A 24,409-nucleotide genomic window follows, 5' to 3' on the forward strand; every position below is an offset into this window, starting at 1 on the left:
TATATATATATATATATGTATATATATATGTATATACGTACACACGTATATGTATGTTTATTATATACAGAGTTGGTTTCTCCAATTTTGGTCGCAGTTTTTTTCGAACAAAGTTGGAGACGCGCGCTCATGGGAGTCACGCTCTCATAGCAAGTCCCCGTCGAGTTTTTCAATTCGCGGAAACACAAAAGAAAGAAACAGTTTAATTTAAACTTGCCGTGCTCCCTTCGGTCACTTCGACTTTGTACATATACTATATATAATACACACGTGCAACACACGACTTGCATAATATTAAATTAAACAAATATGTGAAAGCTATATATTTAATAGAGAGAGAGAAACTAATAAACCGTTTAGTCTTAAGTTCGTAAAATCGCAGTCTTTAAACAAAAAACGTGTAATAAAAGCTAAATAGGTAGGGTAAAGTTAGGGTAGTGTTGTGCTGTTTTTTTTTTTTTTTTGTTTTTTTTTTTAAATATATATATATGTATACAGAGGCAAGTCAGAATTTTTCTATATTTTATATCTCATTGTAAAGCGATTAGATTATTTATGTAATAAAGAACAAGACAAAATGGTTGGAATTTCAGCTCGAGTTTTTATTTTTTTTTTTTTTATTTTTTTTTCGTTTTTCGGATGTTTAGGATTTGAGTCTTAATTGTTTTCCGATTGATCCGTTTCCGCTTCGCACGCGTTGCATTGAAAAAAAAAGCACACGTCACAATGCGGATTTGTTGTTTTTTATTTTGTTTTAAATAAAAAAAAAATCACATCTATTTATTTTATTCTCGGCATTCTGACTCGATCTTTTACGGTCCGTATTGTGCGAGAGAGAGAAAGAAAGAGACAGTAATCTAGCTTTATTTAATTGTAATTTTATCGGTTCTTCTCGAAGCTTTAAACGGCCACGGAAAATTTTTGAAACTGCTTTAAGAGTCCCGTGAGAATTCGAAAAACGGAAAAAAAAACTATATCTGAGAGAGAACGCGCTTTCTTATTTCGCTGCGTCCGTTTGAGTACAAAATTTTTGAAAAGCAACGCGAAGAGTACGTGAAGTTTTGCCAACACGGAGAACAGAGTTGTATGTGAAAAAAAAAGGAAATCTTCGTAGTCTTTTTTTATTATTATTATTATTATTAGCTCGCTCAAAAAACACAGTTGACTGTTTAGTCGGACGGAGTCGAGTTTTAAATTTTCTCGACCGTGGGTGGTTGGTTGGTTGGTTTCAACTTTTCTGGTCTAAAACGTCCCTCCGGGGACGGCGTTTGCGTCATGCGATCCCGTACTCTTTTTCCGCGATTAAAATCTCACGACTTATCCTATTTCGATCGCGTCACGTAAGCGCGCGTGCGCCTGTAACGCATTTAACAAAAACAATTACACACGCGCGCGCAGTGCGTTGTATAGCATATATATATATATATATATATATATATACACATAGTATACGTACATAAGAGAAATCCCTTTGGATAAGTTTGACGGTGCGATTACACTCAGTACATGTAAATATATAAGACACACACATAGATGTATTAATATCCCTGTTATGACGCACGAAGAGAGAGAGAGAGACAAGCGCATTCGACCTTGTAAGTTAATTTCTCTTTGTTCATAATATATATATATATATATATATGTATCACGTTCATAATATATATATATATACATATATATGTATATATATATTACATTGTTTGTATATTTTTTATTACGGAGACTCGCTGGAAATCCGCGAGTGAATATCAAAGATGAGAAAGAAGAACAACGAAGATCCAGTTACTTCGTTAAGAAAAAAAAAAACGCACTTGTACATACACTTGAGATTTAACTGCGCTCTTGCACACACAAACACACTTCGCAGCGTTCATTTTTTCATTTCAAAAAATGTATTCACTTACCGCGGAGTTATGTCCAACACACACACACACACACACAGTGCTCGAACTAATTATAGTACAATTTTAGATGGTAACGTGTTTAATTAGGAATTTACACAAAAGTTGCAGGAAACTGTGTTAAGGATATTGCGTCACAAGTTAGAATCGATAATCTCGCGATAAGAAAAATGCAACACACATACATACACACACACACACACATCACACATCAGTAATATTCACATCCGGTGTCCCAGTAGTAAATCACTTGTTTTAAATGAAAAAAAAAAAAAAAAAGAAAAAAAGAAACTAAACAAATATAATTATTTATTAAAACGCGAGGAGTATATTTTTTATTTTTTGTTTTTAGTTTACGTACGTGTACATTGAAGAGACAAAAATATTTCTATATATTTTATATATGACGATGTAATAAAAATTTAAAACAAAAAAAAAAAAACTACTAGAGAGAACCAGAGACACTCGTTTGTTGGCGAACGTTTTTAAATTGTCGGATTTGACCGAGAGAAGGAAATGAACAAAAAAAAAAACAAACAAACAAACAAACAAACAAAAATCCTAATGTGTAATTTATTAAATTATTTCGCAGTGAGATGAGATTTTATAGGCGCTTTTCTTCGTTGCAGATCAACTTCGCAGCTTTAAATTTGTAGTCTTTTTTGCGAAGCGTGCGAATACGGTCCACACCGTACTCTGGAGTGGGATTTTGAGAACCGACGAGTGTTCGGATAATTTTGTAACGGAGACGAGATAACGCTAATTTGCAAGTTCCCCGACGTGGAAATGAAAAAGAAAGAAAAAGAAACTAAAATGTGTGTACGGCATCAGGAACTGAAATTCGTAGAAAAAATCGCGAGGAAACGCATTCGGGAGTACCAGGTGGATCGTATATCTCTCCCGATTGGGATTGTTATCAGGAACGGAGGATGCGAGATAAACGGCGGAATTTGTAAAAAAACGTGTATGCACATAGAGAGAGAGAAAAGCCTCGAGCGATATTTTACATCACCCTGTACTCTTAAGCAAATATCAAAGCTGTAACAGAGATCTGTGATTAGGGAGGTAAGGCGCGAAATTGATTTGACGATATTTGTGTATTTCTCCACGAACGAAAGTATTTTAAACGGAATTCCTCGGGTGCGGATTACACACGTACGGATCTCCCCATCGAAAACGAAAAGAGAGAGAGAGAGAGAGAGAGTGAAAGAGAGAGAGGATTCTTTTTGCATTACGTTCGGCTGCGATTTCAAAAACAAAAACAAAAAAACAAAAAGTGTAAAACAAACCATATTTTTGGCATTTGGTATTTACTTTGTACTTTAGCCGATATTTTGTAATAACGAAAGAAAACTAAAAAAAAAAAAAAAAAAAAACATGTGTATACTACTGTAAGTTACAAATTGGGTGGTGGGAATCGTCGGACGCACGTCGCGAAGGGCGGAGAAGTGTACAGCTTTCGCCACCACTCAGGTAAAAGAAAAAAAAAACAAAAAAAAAAAAAAACGGCAATGAGACCCTTGTAAATATTTTTGTAACATAAACGACAGAAAATTTAAGTATACACATTTAACTCACGTGTATGCTTAAGTGAATTATACATATACATGATAAATTCGTATACATATATATATACATATATATATATATATATAAACAAAATGTCACGGGTTCTTTGTAAATTCAACTCATTCGTGTGACGATCCTTCGTTTCGCCGAGACGACGTCGCGTATCTCTGGGGCGGGTCTGAGGAAAAACGATTTTGCAAAACGTCCGAGTACGTTTCTCAAACGCTACGTTTTGCAAAATATCACAAAACAAATGTGAAAAACAAATTTACAAAGAACTCGCAGTATATATAGATACGTGTATATCGGTCTCTGTCCAATTGACTTGAACAAGGCTAAACTAAGGATTATATATATAAATAATTTGCTTTCGCAGCTAAAATAACCTTTCGCGCTAATTGTGTCCGTTGTACAATTCTCCGAATAGCTAATTATCGCGCATTATCATCTGTACAATGACATTCTGATGAGAGATGAACAGAGAGATAGAGAGAAAGAGAGGTAGGGAGGGGGGGAAGAAAAACACGCAAAAAAAAAGGGACTTTGTTATCAAACTACCTGCTATATCACGTTAGGGTAATCGTTTCAATGTTGTAAATAAAAAACAAAGAGCAGAGCATATATATAATATAAATATGAATATATATATATACATTTATATATATATATATATATATATAGCAGTTATTATTATATATTATTATATTAATTAAGTATATATTATATATTATTCCTGCGCATATGTGTGTGTATTTCGACTTCGATATTAATAAGCTGGGAAATACACATTGGATTTCTTTTTTTATTTGCAATTCACTGTTACATGTATGTGCCTAGTTATTAGCCATGTTACATTAATTATAATTATCTATTACAAACAACAACAATATATTGTATGATAATTTAATCCATACTCTCTACTCCGGTTATAATAAAAAAACAAAACAAAACAAAAAAAAATTAATAATAATAATAAATATGTAACAAGTTCTTCGATATCAAACTCTATATGATATATATATATATTAATTATTATGGCGTAATGTGTAAAGAGCTCATATTTAGGCATACGTGAAGTTTAATAAATCGGAATACAATTTTACGAATATTAACATGTTTATTCTCTTTGCTTTTTGTAATTTTTTCTCCTCGTTTCGCAGAAATTATAGAACAAGTTTTATCCCTTTCTCCCAAAGCGCGGTGGTGAGGATTGACTTGTATAAATATTAAAAAAAAAAAAAAACAATTTTAAGACAGCAGTTAAGAAACGACGCGCGGCGCGGTTTTGAAATTCGCGCCGCGCGATCGAGCGCGGTCGTGACGTCACGCGCGACTCGCGCCAACCAGCGGTCAACGGGCGAACTACGCGAGCGGTGCCTCCGCAACTTGCGTTCAACAACGAAACGAGATTAATCAAGGTAAATATCTGTGTTTTAAGGAACTCAAAGAGAACAAATTGCGTAAGAACAAATAAGCAACAACGCGCGCGAGTAGATAAATTCGAAAAAATTAACGCAGACGCGATAATCTCGACGATAAGAAGTGAAGTTGTTTGTTGTTAGGTTCGCTGGTCATCTGACCAGTGTTCGTTTCGACAAAAATCGACGCAACGCAATTTGTTTTTCTTATCGCGATCTTCGAACACGGCACTTTTTGTTTTTCAAATGACAAACAGAAACAGTAATTAACTTGAAATTTAAAATTTAAAAACACTTTTGTGAAATAACAACGGCAATCGGTATTGTTGAGTACGCGCGTGGCGCGTATCACGTCGCCGTATAGAGATAAGTTTCTTATCACAATTCACGCTTTTGAATAACAAGCTGCGTGCTTTTATTTGCAAATGCAGTAAGCGGATTGTGCGCTTTTATTAATACGTCGACGTTTTTATCTCGACACTCGCGTTCTGTGTTGAATTATTTATTGCCAATTTGCATTTGCGACATCAGAGACGGAAAATTTGACGAATTTATCACGTATCACGTTCTCGCAAGTCACGCAATTAAAAGTGTTTTTTTCGCGGAAAACAAATAAAAATGAACAATTTAAAATTTCACAAACAAGATGTTAATTATTTAAATTTATGTAGCGTGACAAATATTTAAAACATTGCCAACTTGTGTGATTAACATTTACAAATGTTCGGATTGTTGTGAAACATTTATTTGACAATTTTGCAACACATTTTTACATTGTGAAATTATATTTTAACATTTTTGCAATGTTTCCAGCAATGTTTCGTGACGCGGAGGCGGATTTTTTTCATCGGAAAAATGATCTCGCGATCGTCAAGAGAGAGAGAGAGAGAGAGAAAACTTGTCACGCGAGGCGTTTTCGTCGCGAGCTTTTATTATCGCCTCGACGGAAATATTGCGGGGCGATCTCTCTCCGGCGGATGCTTTTCCATCCCCCGCGACCCCGCAAAATCGCGCAATTTCAAAAGCCGGACCGCGGAGCGCGTGCGGTACAAGCGTGGGAGTCTGTTACCAACCGCGATTGCGCGAGAATTCGTGTGACGTCAGAGCCGACAACCGGCGGCAATTGGACGGAGCGCGCGAGGACGCGGTGCGTGCGAGCGAGGTCGCGCGTCTCGCGCGGCATTCCGGTAGCGGCGGCGGCGACGGGATTCCTCGTCGCGACGTGTGTGCGGCGACGTTCGTGACAGTCGGTTACGGCGGCGTTCGACGGACGTGCGACGAGAGACGAGCGAGAGAGTCGTCACCTGTCACAGGATTCGATCCGCGCGAGAGGACCTCCGGGAGAGAACCGGCAGAGAGATCGGCGAAAGAGAGAGAACTGCGAAACGGGGGATTCACACACGCACTTTGGGAGCTGCTCCCTTAGCCACGCGAACGTCATGTCTCCGTCTCGAGCCGAGCTGGACGAAACAGCTGTCGAGAATTTTCGCGAGTACCTGCGGATACCGTCGGTGCAGCCTGACATCAATTACGGTGAGCAATCGCGTGAGATCTTTTGATTTTTGGCGAAATAAAAACGCGGCTGTGAGAAAACGAGAGACACGGAAATTCCACGCGAAAGAAACACTTTCGACGCGGCGGGAGACGCGCGTCGAGATTTTCACTCCGGACGCGGCGCGATCATTTTCACCGAAGCAGAAACTGCATTGGAAGAAAAATTCGAGCGAGCGGTAAAAAAACAAGAGACGCGTGAAGACGCGCTCCCCGTCTTTTCCGAAAAGAAACGCGTATCTGTGTCAAAAAAAAAAAAAAAAAATCAAACGACGAAACCCACGCCGACCGGTTGCGCGTCCCCGAACGAGGCCGCCAGAACGCGCGGCTTAACGACGCGTTTCCTCGTTAGGGCGACGAATTACCGCGACTCGTCGGCGCCCGTTCTCTCGGCGGATCACCGCGCGTCGACGGAGTCGCGAGAAAAATCGTCGACGATTGTCCCGAACAAAAAAAAAAAAAAAAAAAATCCCCGTCGCCGAAGCGGAGACGAAATGGAGATAGCGTCGGTGACGCTATCCAGCCATTGCATGCCCCACCCTGCGTGCCGACCGAGTTTATTTCTGTTTTTATTCCCATTTTCGTTTCGGATCGGCCACCCGATTCTTCGTCCGGACCGTTTTCGCGACAAGATCTCGCAGTCTCGCGCAATGCGCCTTTTTTTTTTCCGCTTTCGTCCCGTCCCGACGCTCGCCGAGATTACGTGACCTAGATCGAAGGCAAGGCGTCCGGCGCTCTCCGGGAGAGGAGTTTTGGTCGCGATTTTTGACTCGTCGATTTTTCTGCCACGTTGAAAAATTAAAACGCGAAACAAGCGACGTTTTTTGTAAACAGGTTTGATTAGAAAGGATATTTTTTTATCTATCGTGTTTGCGCGAAAAATCATGTGATAAGACCGGCAGATGTGCGTGACCCTGGCGTGTTTATACCGTGATCTCTCTTGATAAGAGAAAATGATTTAGGGCTTGTCGTGTCTTGGATCACGTCAGAGGTCACATGACTGTTGATAAACTAAGTTAATTATTCAATTGATGCGACGTGCGCAGTTTGAAATATACCTCTTATCAAAGAATTGCTCCTATTAATTTCCACAAGGTAATTGGATTTTACAATGCGACATTCTTACGTAACACACTTGAAGTCCGTTTGGATCTCTTGAATTCAATTCTATTCTCGTACTAACTGTTGTATTTTTTTTTTATTATTTCAGATGCGTGTGTGGAATTCATCACCAAACAGGCCAAGTCTCTCGACTTGCCGGTCAAGATCTATCACGTGGATCCAAAGAAACCAATTGTGGTTCTCACCTGGATTGGAACGCAGCCAGACAAATCATCGATTCTCCTAAACAGTCACATGGACGTTGTACCGGTCTTTGAAGTAAGTTCATTTTCGCGTCATCTGAATTAATCTTGACGCTATGGTCCACACATGTGTGGTGGTTCCCCTTCCCTTTCAGTATTATTAATCGCGCGATTGATATCTAGGACAAATGGACCTATCCGCCGTTCAGCGCCCACATGGACGAGGAGGGCAATATTTACGCGCGGGGCAGTCAGGACATGAAGTGCGTGGGGATAGAGTATCTGGAGGCGATTCGCCGACTGAAGCTGAAGGGGGTACGCTGCGAGCGCACCATCCACGTTTCGTTCGTGCCGGACGAAGAGATCGGCGGTGTTCTCGGAATGAGGGACTTCGTGCACACCGAGGATTTCAAAGCTCTGAACGTGGGCTTCGCTCTGGACGAGGGTGTGTCCAGTCCGACGGAATGCTACTATATGTTTTACGGAGAGAGATCGATCTGGCACGTGCAAGTTAGATGCAAGGGCAGTCTCGGTCACGGCTCGATCTTGCTTGACAACACAGCCGGGGAAAAACTGAGAGTCGTGATCGACCGCTTCATGGATTTTAGAGCTCAGGAGAGAAAGAAGCTGGGAAATCCCAAAGAAGTAACAGATCTTGGCAACGTGACGACAATAAATCTTACAAAAATTTGGGTAAATATCACGTTATCAGAAAACAATAGTTTAAAAATAATGAAAGTTGTATACATTGCTTTGTTGCATCTAAAACATGTGAATAGAATCAATGACTCTTGTTCTTGTTTTTTTTTGTTGTTTTTTTACTAATACGGAAAAAGAAGGAAAAGAGGAAGACAGTTGTTATCTTTAATTAAAAAAAAAAACTATAATTTGCGTAATGAAATTCCAAAGAAAGCCTCATTCACATTGGCTAGCTATATTTAAACCGTTAAGTGGTGATGGTTTGCTTTACATGTCTGTTCTCCATTGGGATTTTTATATTTTCTAGTAAGTATTTTTGTGTTTTTTGTGATAAAAATAAGTCAACGATGTTACGTAGATAATCGCAATGTGTGTGTGTGTGATACACATGTTAGTAAAAATAGCGACCATTCCGAAAGTCAATCAAGTAGAGAAATGTGCACTTCATTTAAAACGTTAATATCTAAATTTAAATAATAAATAAAAATAGTTTGTTAGGAGATAAACACAGTTGTTGATGCGCAAATGTTTTTTTTTTATTTTCTTCCGCATCATTGATCAATTATTGTATTTTCGTAGTTTGTTGCAACAAAAAGAATCAAAATAAGTTGAAGAAGAAATTAAATAAAATAATATAAAATAAATCCATTTTCACACACACCAACGCGCACAACTGTGTTTGGCTCTTAATGACAAGTTTGTTGAAATACAAAAAATATTAAAATGCGCTCAGAGTGTATAAATTTACATTTATATCACAGTTTGTGATCTAAACGATTGATATCGTAGCAACGTGTTTTATTTAAGTTAGATAATAATAATTTATGTTATGCAACTATGTTGTGAAAAATTTGTTTTATTATCAAGTCTTATGTTCAATATTTGTTGAACTGATGAACGCGTGTGACTTATCTCACATCCGTATTTGACGTTTTTTTTTTACCTTTTATCGCATTTATTGCTTCATACGTTGTTGATAAATGTGTGTAATTTACAGGGTGGAGTACAGACCAATGTTTTGCCCGAGGAACTTAACGCCATGTTCGACATTCGATTGGCGCCTACCGTCGATCACGATGAGTTCGAGAACACGATTAAGCGCTGGTGCGAGGAAGCGGGTCCGGACGTGACCTATTGCTTCGAGGAGAAGAATCCGAAGATCGAGAACACCAAACTCGACAGCACGAATCCTTTCTGGCTCGCCTTCAAAAAGACTTGCGACGAAATGGGTGCCGAGTTGAAAATCGGCATTTTCCCAGGAGGCTCGGACAGTCGTTTCGTGCGCGGGGTAAGCGTCGAACTTTCAGTTAGTGCAAAAAAACTAAATTTACATGTAAAAAAATATATATATATATTTTCTCGTACACAAATATAAATTTTCTTCGCAAATGTTTGTTTGTTCGGAAAATAACTGACAAGTTTTACAAAGAATTTTTGTGTCTTTTGTGAAAAGAGAAAAGATAATATATTTAACCACAAATATTTTTATTCCACAGGTAGGCACCCCCGCTATCTGCTTCTCTCCGATAAACAACACAAAGATACTTCTCCACGATACCGACGAATATTTGAACAAAAACGTATTTCTGAAAGGAATAGAAGTGTACACCAAGATCATACCTGCCGTTGCCAATGTTTAAACGAGAGAAAAAGAAAACACATAAATGATAACAAATACTGGTGCCATAATAATATGCTTTTTACAAAGTTGCTATCGCAACTTCGCTGAGTAACTCCACTCACAGTGATGAGATTATCAAAGATTATTCAAAGAGTTTGAATGCGAAAATGTGCAATAATATGCAACTGGTTTTACAGTATAATTTTACAATACATATAATCTATTCAGAGTTTATATATATACATATATATATACACACATAGTACATACAAAATATTATAACGTTTCGAGAGTTTATTGTTGTTGGATATATTTTTCTCTCCAAAGAGATACGAGCCAAAGGTATAAGAGGAAGAAGACTGAAGAAATATCTGTGAGAAAATAACAATTAAAACAAACTTAAGACTGGAATCTAACCAAGCCGAGAGATAAGAAAGCAAAAGAAGCAGAAGAATTGTTGAAAAAAAAAAAAGATAACGGGAGAAAAATCTACGGGAGGAAGTAGATCGGATGCAAAATGAACAAAAATTGTCAACAACGCAAGAGGAATGAGGATAAGCAACGGCCGGACAAATTTTGGAGCGCAGAAAAAATCGGAATCTTCTAATTCCATCTGCACGAGGAAGAGAAACTAAAGAGAAACGAAAAAAAAAACAAAAAGGTGAAGGGGAACATATCATTAGAAAAGATTGTTTGTTTTTTAAAAGCAATTTATTGAAAAGTCAGTACACATGTGTATGCGCATATTGTTATCTTAAAAGAAAAAAAAATAGACGAGTTTGTTACATTATTCAGAAGAAAAATCCATATATAAATTTTAGAGTACAAAAAAAAAAAAAACTCTTAGAAAAAATTATGCGAAAAGAGAAGAGAGGGAGACTGATACGCGAACGATTGCGTTACGTCGGAAATAAAAAAAAAAAAAAAAAAAACAAATGCTTCGAATAAATTTTCCATTGCGAACAAATTATGTAATCGAGCGATAACGCAAACGAGTAAAGAAAAAAGAAAAAACAAAAAAAAAAGGTAAAAACTTGTACAAAAAGAGAGACACAGTTCTCGTTTTGATTTCGAGCAGACCTCTCGAAGCTCTGGAGCTCTGTCTCGAGATCTCGCTCTCGAGGAGCACGTTTCGCTCTCACACACGGGAGAAGTGCGGGGATATAGACGTTGACGGGCCACGCGGTGTGTATTTTGCCTCGCTCCGAAGTCAATAAATCCCCATGTGCCGGTCTCGCTCGCAAATGTGTGTGTGTGCGTGCGTGCGCGTGCATGTACCTTCCCGCCATTATCGCGCCGTGTAGTGTTTCATTCTTAACACGGATATCTGCCCGACCTCCCTCCGTAGTGGCACAATGGACTCGTCCGTCACTTTACGATTCCCGAACGCGGAACGTCGACCGTTGTCGTGGCCGAGTTCGCGGACGACGTGTTTGGGACGCACGTCGCGCGAAAAAAATCGCGCGTGTTTTCGGTGCGGGAACGGCGAGTCGGAAAAGTGAGATAATGTGTCGTCGCGACGAGTGAATTCGGGAGCGCGCGCTGTGGTGTTTTGGGTTCGGCCATTTTCTTCCCGTGTATATGTGTGTGGGGAAGGTTAGGGAACCCGTGAGCGGGCCGATTATAATCGAGAGAGTGCGCGCACACATCTGAGGGGATAATCGCGTTCGGGATCGCGAATCTTCCGATCTCGTCGCGGCGAACGGGGGGGGGGCGACGATCGTGCGATCGCGGATCATCGGTTTGGAAAATTCGCTCCTACGTGAAAATCCACCTTTGTCAGCCATGTGCATTGCGGCGCATCGTTCAAAACGTCCTCGCACCCCCGTGGCGGCGGGCCAATAGAACGCCGGGCGCCTCGGCCACGTGACCAAGACCGGCCAATCGACGCCGCGGGATTTGAAATCGTGCGTGGTCTTTGTTCACGGACCTGCTCGTGTCAACCCAACGTTACTTCAGTTCCGTCAAGGGGCACCCGTGTCGGTGTACGGTTTATTCACGGTCGCTGTCGAAAAACCCGCCTCGTACGTAAATATATGTGTGAAAAGTGGTGTGCAGCGCGGGCGGACTGCGTGATTCGGGGATCGTCGAGCGCACAGTATCGTCGTACGGTAGGTCTGGCGCCATTATTGCGCATTAGAGATCACGTAAATACACAAAATTACGAGGAACAAGGAAACAGAGTGTGTTTGGTTGCAACAACCGTCTCTCCCGTCTCCGTCTCGCGGGTTCTCCCGGTGGACCGGCGCGCTCTCGGGCTCGAGCGCGCGCGCGCGCGCGCGCTTTTCTCTCCATCTGTCATCGGCGAAATATCGGAGCGAGGGAGATCGAGAGAGAGAGAGAGAGACGTCGCGATGTTTTTCTTGTTCGTCTTTGTTTGTTTACGTGCGCGCGATCGAAAACCCAACTATCTCGTCGCCGAGTTCTTGTGTCACGAGTTTTGTCTTCCTTCTCCCCTCGCTTCGTTAATTTCTCGGTCGATTCGCGGTTATTTCCGCGTCGCGGATTTGATAATCGGTGTGTGTGTGTGTGTCAGTCAGTCAGTCAGAGAGAGACGATCGAGCGTGCAATACAAACAAACAAACCGTCTTCTACTCCCGATCCTTCTGTACGTTTTGTGACAAATCGCGTGAATGAGCGCGAGACGTCGTCGTCGTCGTGTAACGTTTCGGCGGGAAGGCACGAGCGAAGGAAAAAGAGAAAGAGAAAGTGGGTGCGATGTAAATATATTGATGAATCAATGTGAGAGAGAGAGCACACACACGGAGAGAGCACACCGAGAGAGGCCTGGTGTGCGGTGTCTGTTTGTGTGTGTGTGTGTGTGTGGTGTCTGTTGTGTGTATGTGTGTGTGTGCGCGCGCTCGCGGTGACCACGTAGTGTGAAGAGAGAAGGGAGAGTGTGTACGGGAACGGGGGGGGAGAAGGGAGAGAAAGAACTAAGAAAGCCTTATGCCTCGCACAGTTTCCCCCGGGCGCCTGGAAGGCAAGTTAATTTAGATCCTATAAATAATAGAGCAATCGAAACAGAGAAAACACGAGACGAGAGAGTAAGTATCGAGAGTTAAACAAAACAAAACAAAAAAAACAAAAAAAAAAACAAAAACTGATAAACGCGTTGGAAAACGCGCCGGAGAAAAATCACGGGGGGGAGGGGAGGGAAGAAGAAAATCAAAGTCGCGCGGCGGGAACGGACAAATGAGGAGGAAAAAAAAACGTGTTCGAGTTTCACGACCGACGTGCTCGCGCGCGCACGGAAAAATCGACGTTTTCGCGGAAAAAGAAAAAAAAATACCCACGTCTCCCGCGCGTTTTTCAAATCTCTTCCCTTCTCTCTCTCTCTCTCTCTCTCGGGTCATCCTTTTTCTTTATTTCGTCGCGATTTTTTTTTATCCGCGCCGCAAATCCGAAAACATTTGGAAAAAAATCGACGACAGCGCGAGTTTAGGTCGCCGAAATCAACGACGACGACGACGACGACGACGACGGGTATCGATTTCCATTGATAGCCGCGCAAACGGTAATTTTCTCGCGGATTACGCGGACCGTTTAATTGGCCGTCTCTCGAAATAAACGTTGAAACGAGAGAAACACTACACGTTTTCCCTTCGTCGTTGGTTTCCCGCTCTCGTCGCATCTTTCGTTTCTATTCCCGCCCGTGTGTAGTATAGCAGTATCGTGTTCTCTCGATTTTGCTCGAAAAATGCCCCGACGACGAAAATCTCCCAAGTCGTTCCTTGCAATTGCTTCGCGACGTCGCTTCTGTTTTTCCATCTCTAACGAGGAGTAAAAAAAACAAAGAGAAAAACACGCAGAAGCAATCGCGGCGTAAAAATTCCGGTGCGCGCAAAAATTCGCTCGAACAACAGAGGCGTTTCAAAATTCACCAGCCAGCGAGAAAAATCAAATACACGCAAAAATTACAGATTTTTCATCCGTAAAAAGGCGAACACGTCGGAAAACGGAATCCGATTGTGCGTTCTGGAATCTCCGGAATGTTTCGTCTATTTTTTTTTGGTTTTTTGTTTTCTTAAATGTTTTTTTTTTTTTTTTGAAATACTTGGAAAAAGATAATAATAAAATGCGAACGTACTAGAGCAGAGTCCCGCTGGCAAGGACGGGAAAGGGACGACGATACAGAAGGGGAAAGCGACGGGAAGGGCTGACCCTCGAGCGCTTTCCAGCCGCGCATAGCCGGGAAAGCTATTGACCGTGAGAACCTTCCGGGAAACCCCGTACCCCCGAATCCCTTCTGGCCTCTGTGTGTGTCTGTGTGTGTGTGTGTGCGTGTCTCTCGCTCTCGCCATGTGCCCATCGCAGCAGAACGCATTTCTTAAGGACGGCCAAAATTCACATTCTTTCGTCTTCTTCATTCTTGCCTCAACATTTTGTTCCTTTCGTGTCCTCGGACGATTATTTCTGCGAGAAACAGAGAGAGAGAGATAGAGAGATAGAGGAGCGCGCGTGGGGATAAAGGACGAGAGCGACACGAGAGAAGGCAGGTAGGACGAGAGAATGACAGAACGTCTTTTTCTCTCTTCACGACGATGGTTTTTTGTCCGCAAAGACGCGCTCTCTCTCTCCCTTTTGCGGTGAAAAAGACGACGAAGGCCCGGCCGAGAGGAAATTATTATTTTCTGCACCGAGCGCACCGAGAATAAACTAACGTGCAACTTCCTCGAGAAATTTCCGTTTTGTCCAATAATAGATAATACTTTTTTTTTTTTTTTTTTTTGCCTCTCCCTCGGATATATCGACGGGACGAAGTTACGCGCGACATCCTTTTCGCTCCGGCCACTGATCCTCTTTTTGTTTCCACGAAACTTTGTTAAAAAAAAAAAAGAAAAAAAAACGTACATCACACTCTTTTATCTCATGTGATTTGTTTTTGTTTTTTTTTTTTTTAAACGGACTTGCGGCAAATGTCCCGACGAGCGCCAGGACGTTTAAAAAATTGATCATCATCGCGTCCGTCAATTCGACGAATATTTTTGACGAGACGTTTCGGTCGCTGTTGTTTTTTTAACTTGTTTGATTTTTTTCTTTTTTTCCTCAACAATCGCAAAAATCGCAGCTGAAGCAAAATTTATCCTCAACAAATTCGAACGAAATTTGCGCGCGTCTGCGAAACTTCTGCGATTTCTATAAATTAAATTTCGCGATTAAAAATACAAAGTTAGATTCCGAGCGAGGGATTTAATGCAAGAAATATGAAATCCTCCCCCGTCAGTTTGACGGCGAGAAGACGAAGAGAGATTTGAAACGAAGTCATTTTTTTTTATTTCAGCGTGAATAAAAAACGCGTTCGGTCATTGGGACATTTTCTTATTTGAAATTTTGTTGAACACAAATTCGGGGGCTCTTCCAATTTTATATTTCCTTTCGACGTAATTTACGTAAGAGACGAGAAAAGCCGCGGGAAGAAGATGTGAGAGAGCGTGATCGCCAGGCGGGAGGAGGAAGAGGAGGAGGAGGGTTGCGGAGGGGGGGGGGCACGTTTTAATTCGAGTCTGCGCCGAAATCATCGGCTGCTTTCGGGACGGGAATTTTGCGGAAACAATCGGGTACAATTCTCGCGTCGTTAGACAAGACCCTCTCTCGCAATACGGAGGAGGAGCGCGCGGCGCGATTTTAACGGGCGCGATTTTAACGGGCGCGCCTCCATTTGCGCCTTCGCGCAATATTTCGTTTCGAGCGATGACGCGAGCGAGAAGTAACAGGCGAAGGAATAGAAATAATTCGGCCTGATAACGCGCGCGAAACGGATTTTTTCGCAGCCTCTCTCTCTCTCTCTCTCGGATTGCGAACAAATTACGCGCGCGATATATAATTCGTCGACGAGTAAAAAACCTCGCAAAGAGCAGCTTTGTCCCTTACCTACCTACCTACGTCGAGACGTTGCAAAGAAAACTGCGATTCGCGAACGATATAACGTTGAGAAACGCGTTCCATTGTTGATTCGCGGATAAAACGTGCGAAATTTTGCAAGATCTCGCGATTGGCTCATCATCCCCCCGCCTCGGCGGCCAGTGAAAGCAAAAAGTGAGTCTGAGATTCTCGCTCCTAAAGTCTCTCGGCACTCGGCAAAATTGAGCAAAACGTGAGAGATATTATATTCGGACATTGCGCCTATTGCAAAGATATCTCTCTTCTGAGGTATTTGAGCGTGCGGCGCTCAAAAATCGAGAGTTTGTGAAAAAAATGTTTGAGAAAAAGACTCATCGCAAATTTGTGTTTCAAACTGAAAAATAAAAAAAAAAAAATATCGACCGCGTAAAGAAAACCAAATGCGAACTCGCTCAGGCCGCAATAAAAACCCCGTTTTAAACTTCCCGTAACGATCCTAAACGGGGTAATTTTTATGTCTCGACCCTCTCCGTCCCTTCAGAGAAAAATATAAAATTGTTACATAAAATATTTAAAATCGCGTCGAAGAGACGTCGGATAATATCCCAGTTATAGACTCCACACACACACGCACATGCGCAGAGAGAGCATATTACATAAAATAAGCGAAGTAATCATGATTTAAGACGCCGTAATGACTTCAGCTTGACTGCGGTAAGTACGTTATTACGGCTGGCTGTGATTTAGAAAGGGACAGTGGTAAGCTCTCGTCCGACGCTCCTTTCTAAATTATAGCGTTCGCTATAGAGAGTGATACGGGAGAGGAGCAACTATCGCTCCCGCTCTCGCGATAAGCGCCGCCGATCGATATTGGCGGTTGAACATCATCATGGCCGTGTAAACTGGAACGCAAACGCCGCGACGCGTGTCGATTTTTTTTTTCCCTCCTCAAGGGTTTCGTCCACTTCCTCCCCTCCCTCGAGATCGAGTCGCGATCGTTGGTCGTTAAAAAAAATTTCGACTCCCCCGGCACTGCCGGGCGCGCGATCGACGTTGGCGATTTTTTTTTTTCGCGCCAATTCCGCGCGGCCACGTGCGTGCGATGCGCGCACAGACCACGTCATTGTGTCGCTTCGCGTAACACACACACACGCACATACGCCCGCGGCACGAGTATCGATATATTAATCCGACGATCGTCGCGTCGTCTTCTCCCTCCGGTTCGAGCGCTCGACATGGGAACAAATCGAATTAGCCGCGCGGAAAATTCGGCTCCGAAAAGTTCGACCGACGACGTGTGTCAAAAAATCGCTGAGAATCGTGGAGATAATTGAAAGATCATCGAGAGAACAACGAGAGGGGTTTTTTTTTGTTTTATTTTTATTTTCGCGCGGAAGGTATTTCGAAAATCGTTCGGAGTTTCATGCATTTTTGATTGCAAGTGTCTTTTTCCGAAGCGAAGATTGGAAGAAAAAAAAAACCGCGAGACGGGAACGAACACGACGTTGCTTTTCTCTCTCTCGAGCTTTTCTCTCGACGGGGCGGGAATAATTTAATAACCGCGTTTTCGCTAAAATCCGCGTAATACGAAATCCGATCTGTTCTTTCTATTTGCACCGGGTTTTTCTATTTTTTTTTTTTTTTTTTCAAGCGAGCGATGTTGCGCGGATTAACGAGCGATCTGCGTCGCGCGGAAGACCGTAAGGGAGACGCGAAAAGGGGATAAGGGTAGAGATTTTCAAATGGGTTGTGCGCGCCGCGCCGAAGGGGGAAAACACACCGGGGGACGAGGTTTGTGTGTTGGTTAGGAGAGAGTGTTGCCATCCTGACGAAAGCCGCCGTGTGCTGACGGGGTATATATCGGTGCACATTGCGCGCGGAGAAGTGCACACTCTTGCAGATAGCCGCGCGCGCCACGCGGCGATCGGGAGGAGGGGGAGGAAAAGGATACGACGAGGGTGGATGTGGTGACTGGGGGAGCGCGCGGTTGTCGAGGGGCGCGAGAGAGAAGCGTATCGGATCGATACTCGGCGAAAAGCGCGGGCAGAGGCGGCGTCGGCGGCGGCGACGGCGGCGGTGGTGCCGGTGCTGTGTGTTGTATATCTACGGTTGGTCCATCGCGAGATTCAGAGATGCTGCGGCGACCGGGCCGCAATCTATACGCCCGGAATCAATGCTCGGATGCTCGTCTCTCTCGCGCGAGGAGAGTTGGGGAGAGAGAGAGAATAAATTCCGGTCTCTCGCCGCTTTTTCATCTCTCGACGAAGCTGCGCAGTCTCTGCGCAGCCACGTTCGAGATGACTGAAAAAGGGAAGAAACGAGAGAATTTTTTTGCAGACGCAAACAATTGATGTTTTTGTTTTTTGATGTTTTTCTCAACTCGCATGCAAAGCGCCGGGGGGGGCCGAGCGCGCTCTCCGGTCCGAGAAAATGATCGATCTATCGGGGGTGCGCCTCCCCCCGCCCCCTTCCACCCCTTTCGGTTAAAAGATCGCGCTGAAATATGAACGAAGCGGCGGATGAGTGTGAGGAGCGAAGGGAGGACGGGAGAAAGGGATGACGGCAAATTGTTTAGGGGGGGGCGAATCTGCGCAAACTGCCAACACAGATATCCGTTTTCGCACCGCGGAACGGATAATAAATTCATTTGCGAGATGTGTGACGCGGAGTTGTATTTTTAATTACACGCGCGGATAACACAAAACCGCCACGTCGTCGTCGCACATTGCGACGGCACAATGCGATTATTGACTTTTCAATAATAACCGGAAGCTGATGACCCGGTGTGCGATGAGACTCGTGAGAGACCGTGTCGTGTTGCGAAACCAGAAACCACATCTCCGCTCGCGCGGAATTTTGGAAATTTTGTTTTCCGGCTGCAACGACCTTCTTTTTTTTCTTTTTCAATTCGAATAAAAATAAAATTCCGCTGGTTTTGCAAAGACACGACTCTCTCGATTAATAATTATCGATGACGTCGATTCGAGAGAGCGAAAAAGAATTTTTTGCGAATAGTTTCCGAATGAAACAGTCTTGGAACGACAGTCTAAAAGACGAGACGTCGTCTCTTTGATTTTTCTCTTGCAGACGAGTGAATGGAATTGAATGGATACCGTAACCCCGTACAGCACCAGCGTAAGGATGGAGCAGAGATTGTCCGATGATCCGTGGGACTGTCTGTTCGGAAGCGACAGCATCACCGACGCCATCCAGTTTCGCTCAGAGATGTTTCACATGGACATCTGCTGCTGCGACAACACCGGCAGCTCGCTCGACTGTCTCGGTCTTGGATTCGGTTTCAACAGTCACCTCCTGTCGAATATCGAGGACGATCCGGCCGGTTTCAGTTGCGAGAAGAGCCGCAGCTCGGCCAGGTGAGAGATTCGTCAAGTCTGTGATTCGGAAGAGTCGGCGGCGAGAAGCGCGATTGATAAGTACCTCCATCCCGAGATCCGTGCAACAACAAGCCAGTTGTTGACTCTTTCGAATTTGCGTCAGCAACGGTCTACGTTTCGGATACTTATCAATCGCCTTCCGCGTAGGATTTATAGGAATTTTTCTCGCTTAGAAATGAAAAAAGATTCGTTTGCAAGTTTTAATAATAACTTTATTATTGAACACACAATTTCAAAGAATAGAGTTAAGTACAATTAGATGCGCGAAAGTAAGTTCAAATGGCGCGAGGCTGTTGCTCGCCGTAAAACTAAAAATATGTGTGAAAAACGAAAAATAATTTAAAAAACTCTTAAATTAAAGATGACGCGCGATATAAGATGTTTTTTTGACAGTAACGAAGCAGAGGGTTGAGAGAAGTGTTTCTTGATTTTTCCAACAGCAATCTGGAAGATCTGAATCTCGACAGCGACAGCGAGTTGGCGTTGACGTTGGATCCGAATCTGATACTGCCGCACAACGGGCCTATTCGCAGCCCCACGCCCGGTAGCGAGGTGCCGATGCTTGGAGCGAGCACGAAGAAGAGGAGCGTTGTCAGGCTAGAGGAGGAAGAGACGGAGAACGATAGCGAACCCGAGCGAACCGAAAACGACGAGGAGAGCGAGGACGAGGATGAGGAAGAGAGCGAGAACGAGGAAAATGATCACAACGAGACGGAGTACGAAACGGCGGAAGACGTGACGGAAGAGGAAGAGGAGGAGGAGGACGAGGAGGAAGAAGAAGAGGAAGCGGAGGACGAGGAGGAGGAAGATGACGAGAACGCGAGCGTTCGACGGCCACCGCCCTCGAGTTTGGAAACGCCGACGTCGATACCGGCGTCGTCGACGCTGGCCGCATCCTCGCCGACTATACAATTGACGAGGGTGCAGATGCAACAGCACCATCCGAAGATCGGCACGATGAAGGTTCACGACATCAAAATGCTGACCGCCACCAACTCGACGACCGGGGGCGGCGGCCAGACGTCGCACCACATACGCAAACAGGTCTACAACAACAATCTGCACGATATCGGCTCTAGCGCGGTTACGACCGTGATGATACAGGCTAAGCGCGAGAAAGATCCGACGGCGGGTCACATTGAAAATCCTTATCCGAAGCCCGCGTACTCGTACTCGTGTCTGATCGCTATGGCGTTGAAGAACAGCAGGTCGGGATCGCTGCCGGTCTCCGAGATCTATAATTTTATGTGGTGAGTGTGTCTCTCTTTGAAAATTCAGAAACAAAAAAATGTCTCAACATATCTCATCGGGCATTTGTCACAGAAATAATTATTTGTCACGTGAATATATTAAACGTAACAATTCTCCGGGTCTTGAATAATTTTTAAGATGTTTTTTTGCGAACATTAGTTTGGAAAATTTTATTTGCGCAAATATTTTTGTTCCCTCAAAAATTATTTCTTTGACGAAGCGTCCGGCCAGTGGTCGCGCTCGTCCGGTCGTTGGGACATTACCTTATTACCCCGCGTAAATTGCACGCGCATACATTACACGTAGGTGAAAGTACACACAGAGTGCAATTTTATATCGCGTTATAATCGAGGCGATATTTTCCCTGATGAGCACAACAACGTGTGTAGTCGGCCCGGTTCGTACGGTTTATTTTTGGCCATTTGGCCGGAAGGATAAAAAAGGGGGGCTGGCGAGAGAGAAGCCCCTTCTGCGCGCGCTTAGGTGTACGCGAGGGGCAGAAGTATTGTCTTTTTCCCTCTTTTATTCTCGGGTTTTATACGGGGGGAGGAGGGGGGGACAGATGAGCGAGAAGCTGCCATTTTGTACCGGGGCCCTCGGAACACACAATCCAGAAGCGCGTCGGGGTACGGTTCCCCTAAAATTCGAGACAGGCTCCCTCTTCCCTAATCTATCACCTGCCTTCGTTTTTTTTTTTTTTTTTGTTCTTTTTGTTTTTTTCGTCGTTTGTAATTAATTGCCGCGTGCGTGGAATAAAACTGCAAATTTTGCCCAATGATCTTTTTGCTTCGTCGAATGAAAATTAATAATACAAATCTTTTTTATCGAGTAAAATAATACAAAATAAGTTACACTCGATAGGCTACAGCTGACACGATGCTGTTTTCCTACTCGTGAAAAGTGAGCAAAAAAAAAAAAACGAACCAAAAACATCGTAAATTTACGAAAATCCCGATGGAGAATATATATAGCATTTTTTCGAAGTATTATAAAAGTTTGTACAATTCGCCGCGAATTTCGTTAGAAATAATCTCCTAAATCTTAATGTAATTACGCTAGTTTTAATTTAATAATTAACGTTAACGAATCGAAAATATATATACGTTTAGCGATCGAGCGGTGCGAATCTCATGTCCCATTTTCTTGTCTCGTTCTCACTTAGCCGGCACTTCCCCTATTTCAAGACCGCGCCGAACGGTTGGAAGAATTCCGTGCGACACAATCTGTCGCTAAATAAGTGTTTCGAGAAAATCGAAAAACCTCCCGGGAGCGGCAGTCAGCGGAAAGGTTGCCTGTGGGCCATCCATCCGTCTAAGATGGCCAAAATGGACGAGGAGGTGAGGAAGTGGTCGCGAAAGGATCCGGTCGCGATCAAACGGGCCATGGTTTGTCCGGATCAATTGGAACTGCTCGAACGGGGCGAGATGAAGTACGAGGGTGACGGGCACGAGGAATTGTACGAGGACGCGGAGAGCTACGCGAGTTCCGAGAACGAAACGGGGGTCGACGAAGGGGACGAGGCTGTTAACGACGAGGAGAACGTCACGCACGACGAGACCAAGCACATAGACGTCGTCGACGACGACATCGTCGTGGAGGAGCTCTACGACGACATCGACATAGACGACGACGACGCCGGAACCGCCGACATGCTCGACACGCGGCTTATAACAAACAATTTTTCCAAACAGGAACAGTCGTTTGTTTACGAATTGGTCTCGTGTCAGAAGCGTCCGAAGACGGTCACGGGTCTGCGAAACGATTACGTTTATCAGCAGATCGACGCGCCTACGCCACGTAGAAAAGCGCACGTTGTCGCGGTTCAATCCGGAATAACCGAGCCTGGACATCCCGCATAATCCCAGTCAGTCAAAAAGTCCCTTCTCAATCTCGGAACAAAAATTCCATTCCGCGACAGAGAGAGAGAAAATATAAAACGCGGGAAAAAAACTACCTGCTTGTCTCCTCTCCCGCGTCCACGGGGGAGAGAGACACGGTCGCACGGTTGTGCGACTTGTGAATTTTTTGGTACAACGCATGTGTAAGTTTTTTCTAACGCCAAGATATTTTGTAAATAAAATTATATATTGTATCTTCTTTTTTTTTTTCTCTTTTTGTTTGTTTTTTGATAAGAACGTGTAAATAATTGTGTTTTATACAGTGATGTCCTTTTTTTATACACACACTGAGGAAACATGTGTAAATAATTTGTAAGATACATGATCTATATATATAAATATGTATACTAAATACGTTCTGTTTACGGTATGTTGTGTGTGCGAGTGTGTGTGCGTGTATGTGTGTGTGTGTGTGTACAAAGGCTGTTTTTCTTAGAGCCACGACATGGGACCATTAGTAGACGCGCAAGTAAAAATAACAAAAAGAAACTTTTTCTAGATGAGTGTTTTCACATTTGATATTCCGCAGAGAACTTTACATGTGCGTGTGCGTGTGCGTGCGTGCGTGCGATATGATTCTTAGAGGCATACGAACGAGGAAAATTTTTCGGGACCTTCGAACCCGGGGAAAAGATCTCTGTCATGCGACTCCGCCGTTTGGCGTTCGTTAACGTTTCTTCCACTTACGGCTGAAAAAACCCCAAACCGGAAGTGGAAGGCATTAATAACGCTGACAGTTGCCAGTTAAACTTCGTGTCACATTATCCCGAGTCCGAAACGCGCGCTGACGCGACGCTCGCCTAACATACTTTTTTTTTTTACGACTGCAGTTTTTGTTTGTCTGTTTTTTTTTTCTTTTTTTTTTTGTTTTTGTTTAAACGTCGCGTTTTACCGAATTTTTGTCGATGGCGAGAGGAAGAAATTTAAACAAAAAAAAAAAAACAAAAAACAAATAGGAAAAATATAGTGAGCGAAGCATGCAGACAGAGAGAGAGAGAGAGTCAGAGAGATAACGCGCGAAACTTGTGAAACGCGCGCGAGTTTCGCGTCCGTGCCGTCCGCGATATGTAGGAAGTAATAAATAATCGAGGAACACACAACCAACGCCCGCAACTCGTCACTGCCAAGTATATGGTCAAAGATAGAATACAAATGTAGTCTTTCCCGCGTAGATTTATATACGTACATTGAAGAGAGAGAGAGAGAGAGAGAAAGAGAAAGAGAGAATGCACGCGATCTCACACATCGATCTTTCGAGGACCATATTTTGTGTTTTTTTTTTTATTTTTATTTTTATTTTATTGCCGCTCTCGTCGTGCGAAATCTTCGACAATGTTTCGCACGTCACGCGTGTGCGTGTTTACTTATCTTCTCTTGTGCAGAATGTCTACCGTACTTGGAAACTCTTTTTTTCTGTTCGTTTGTTCAACAACAAAAAAAAAAAAAAAAAAAAAGAATCGTGCGAATTTGCTCTCTTGATTGAAAAATCGTTGTTTTCAAATTTCGATAAGCAATTTATTTTTTATTTTTTTTACTTGTGTGACAAACGCGATGAACGAGAGAGTTGAAGCATATTGACGCACAGGTGGTTCCAGAAGTTTCCGAAAAAGGTCGTTCAAGCAGAGTTAACTTCTCTTTGTGCGGAAGCTACAAATTCTCGAGCTATATATTTTTAACAAAGATTTATTGTGCGTTTTTTTTTTTTTTTTTTTTTTTTTTTTGTTGCGTTTCAAGTACACGCTTGACGATTGTTTTTCCTTTGTTCGCGAAATTCTCCGAAAACAATTCTCCGCGACAAAAGACGCGTCTGTGACAAACGACAATTGAACGTAAATTTGTTTATACACGACCTCTCGTATTTGTGTCAGTTATATTTTTTGTGTTTTTTTTTAGTAGCTTTTCCAGATTTTCCAAGCTCTTCTTCTTGAACGTTTCAAAAAACCGTTACGCGTGAGGTA

At 43.0% G+C, this 24,409-nt stretch overlaps 2 protein-coding genes across 4 annotated transcripts; both read left to right on the forward strand.

Annotated features, from left to right (window-relative positions):
* Positions 1-6,089: 6,089 nt before the first annotated feature.
* LOC109860040 (aminoacylase-1-like) lies at positions 6,090-10,595 on the forward strand. Its single transcript, XM_020438883.1, has 5 exons — positions 6,090-6,421; positions 7,650-7,819; positions 7,927-8,436; positions 9,440-9,730; positions 9,939-10,595. The coding sequence occupies exons 1-5, from the start codon at positions 6,328-6,330 to the stop codon at positions 10,080-10,082; spliced, it is 1,209 nt and encodes a 402-aa protein (XP_020294472.1). The 5' UTR covers positions 6,090-6,327; the 3' UTR covers positions 10,083-10,595.
* Positions 10,596-10,890: 295 nt separating this feature from the next.
* On the forward strand, positions 10,891-22,686 carry LOC109860039. Of its 3 annotated transcripts, none has more exons than XM_020438879.1 (4): positions 10,891-12,174; positions 18,995-19,281; positions 19,743-20,552; positions 21,716-22,686. In XM_020438879.1, exons 2-4 carry the CDS (start codon positions 19,013-19,015, stop codon positions 22,410-22,412), a joined length of 1,776 nt encoding a protein of 591 aa, XP_020294468.1. In that variant the 5' UTR covers positions 10,891-12,174; positions 18,995-19,012; the 3' UTR covers positions 22,413-22,686. The 3 variants fall into 3 exon arrangements, with proteins under 3 accessions (XP_020294468.1, XP_020294471.1, XP_020294469.1); XM_020438882.1 differs by having other exon boundaries at positions 10,891-12,087; XM_020438880.1 differs by lacking the exon at positions 10,891-12,174 and adding an exon at positions 15,539-16,621.
* Positions 22,687-24,409: the final 1,723 nt, after the last annotated feature.

This window comes from Pseudomyrmex gracilis, unplaced genomic scaffold (assembly GCF_002006095.1).
Source record: "Pseudomyrmex gracilis isolate BER0280 unplaced genomic scaffold, ASM200609v1 scaffold_319, whole genome shotgun sequence".
NCBI classification, from domain to species: Eukaryota; Metazoa; Arthropoda; class Insecta; order Hymenoptera; family Formicidae; genus Pseudomyrmex; species Pseudomyrmex gracilis.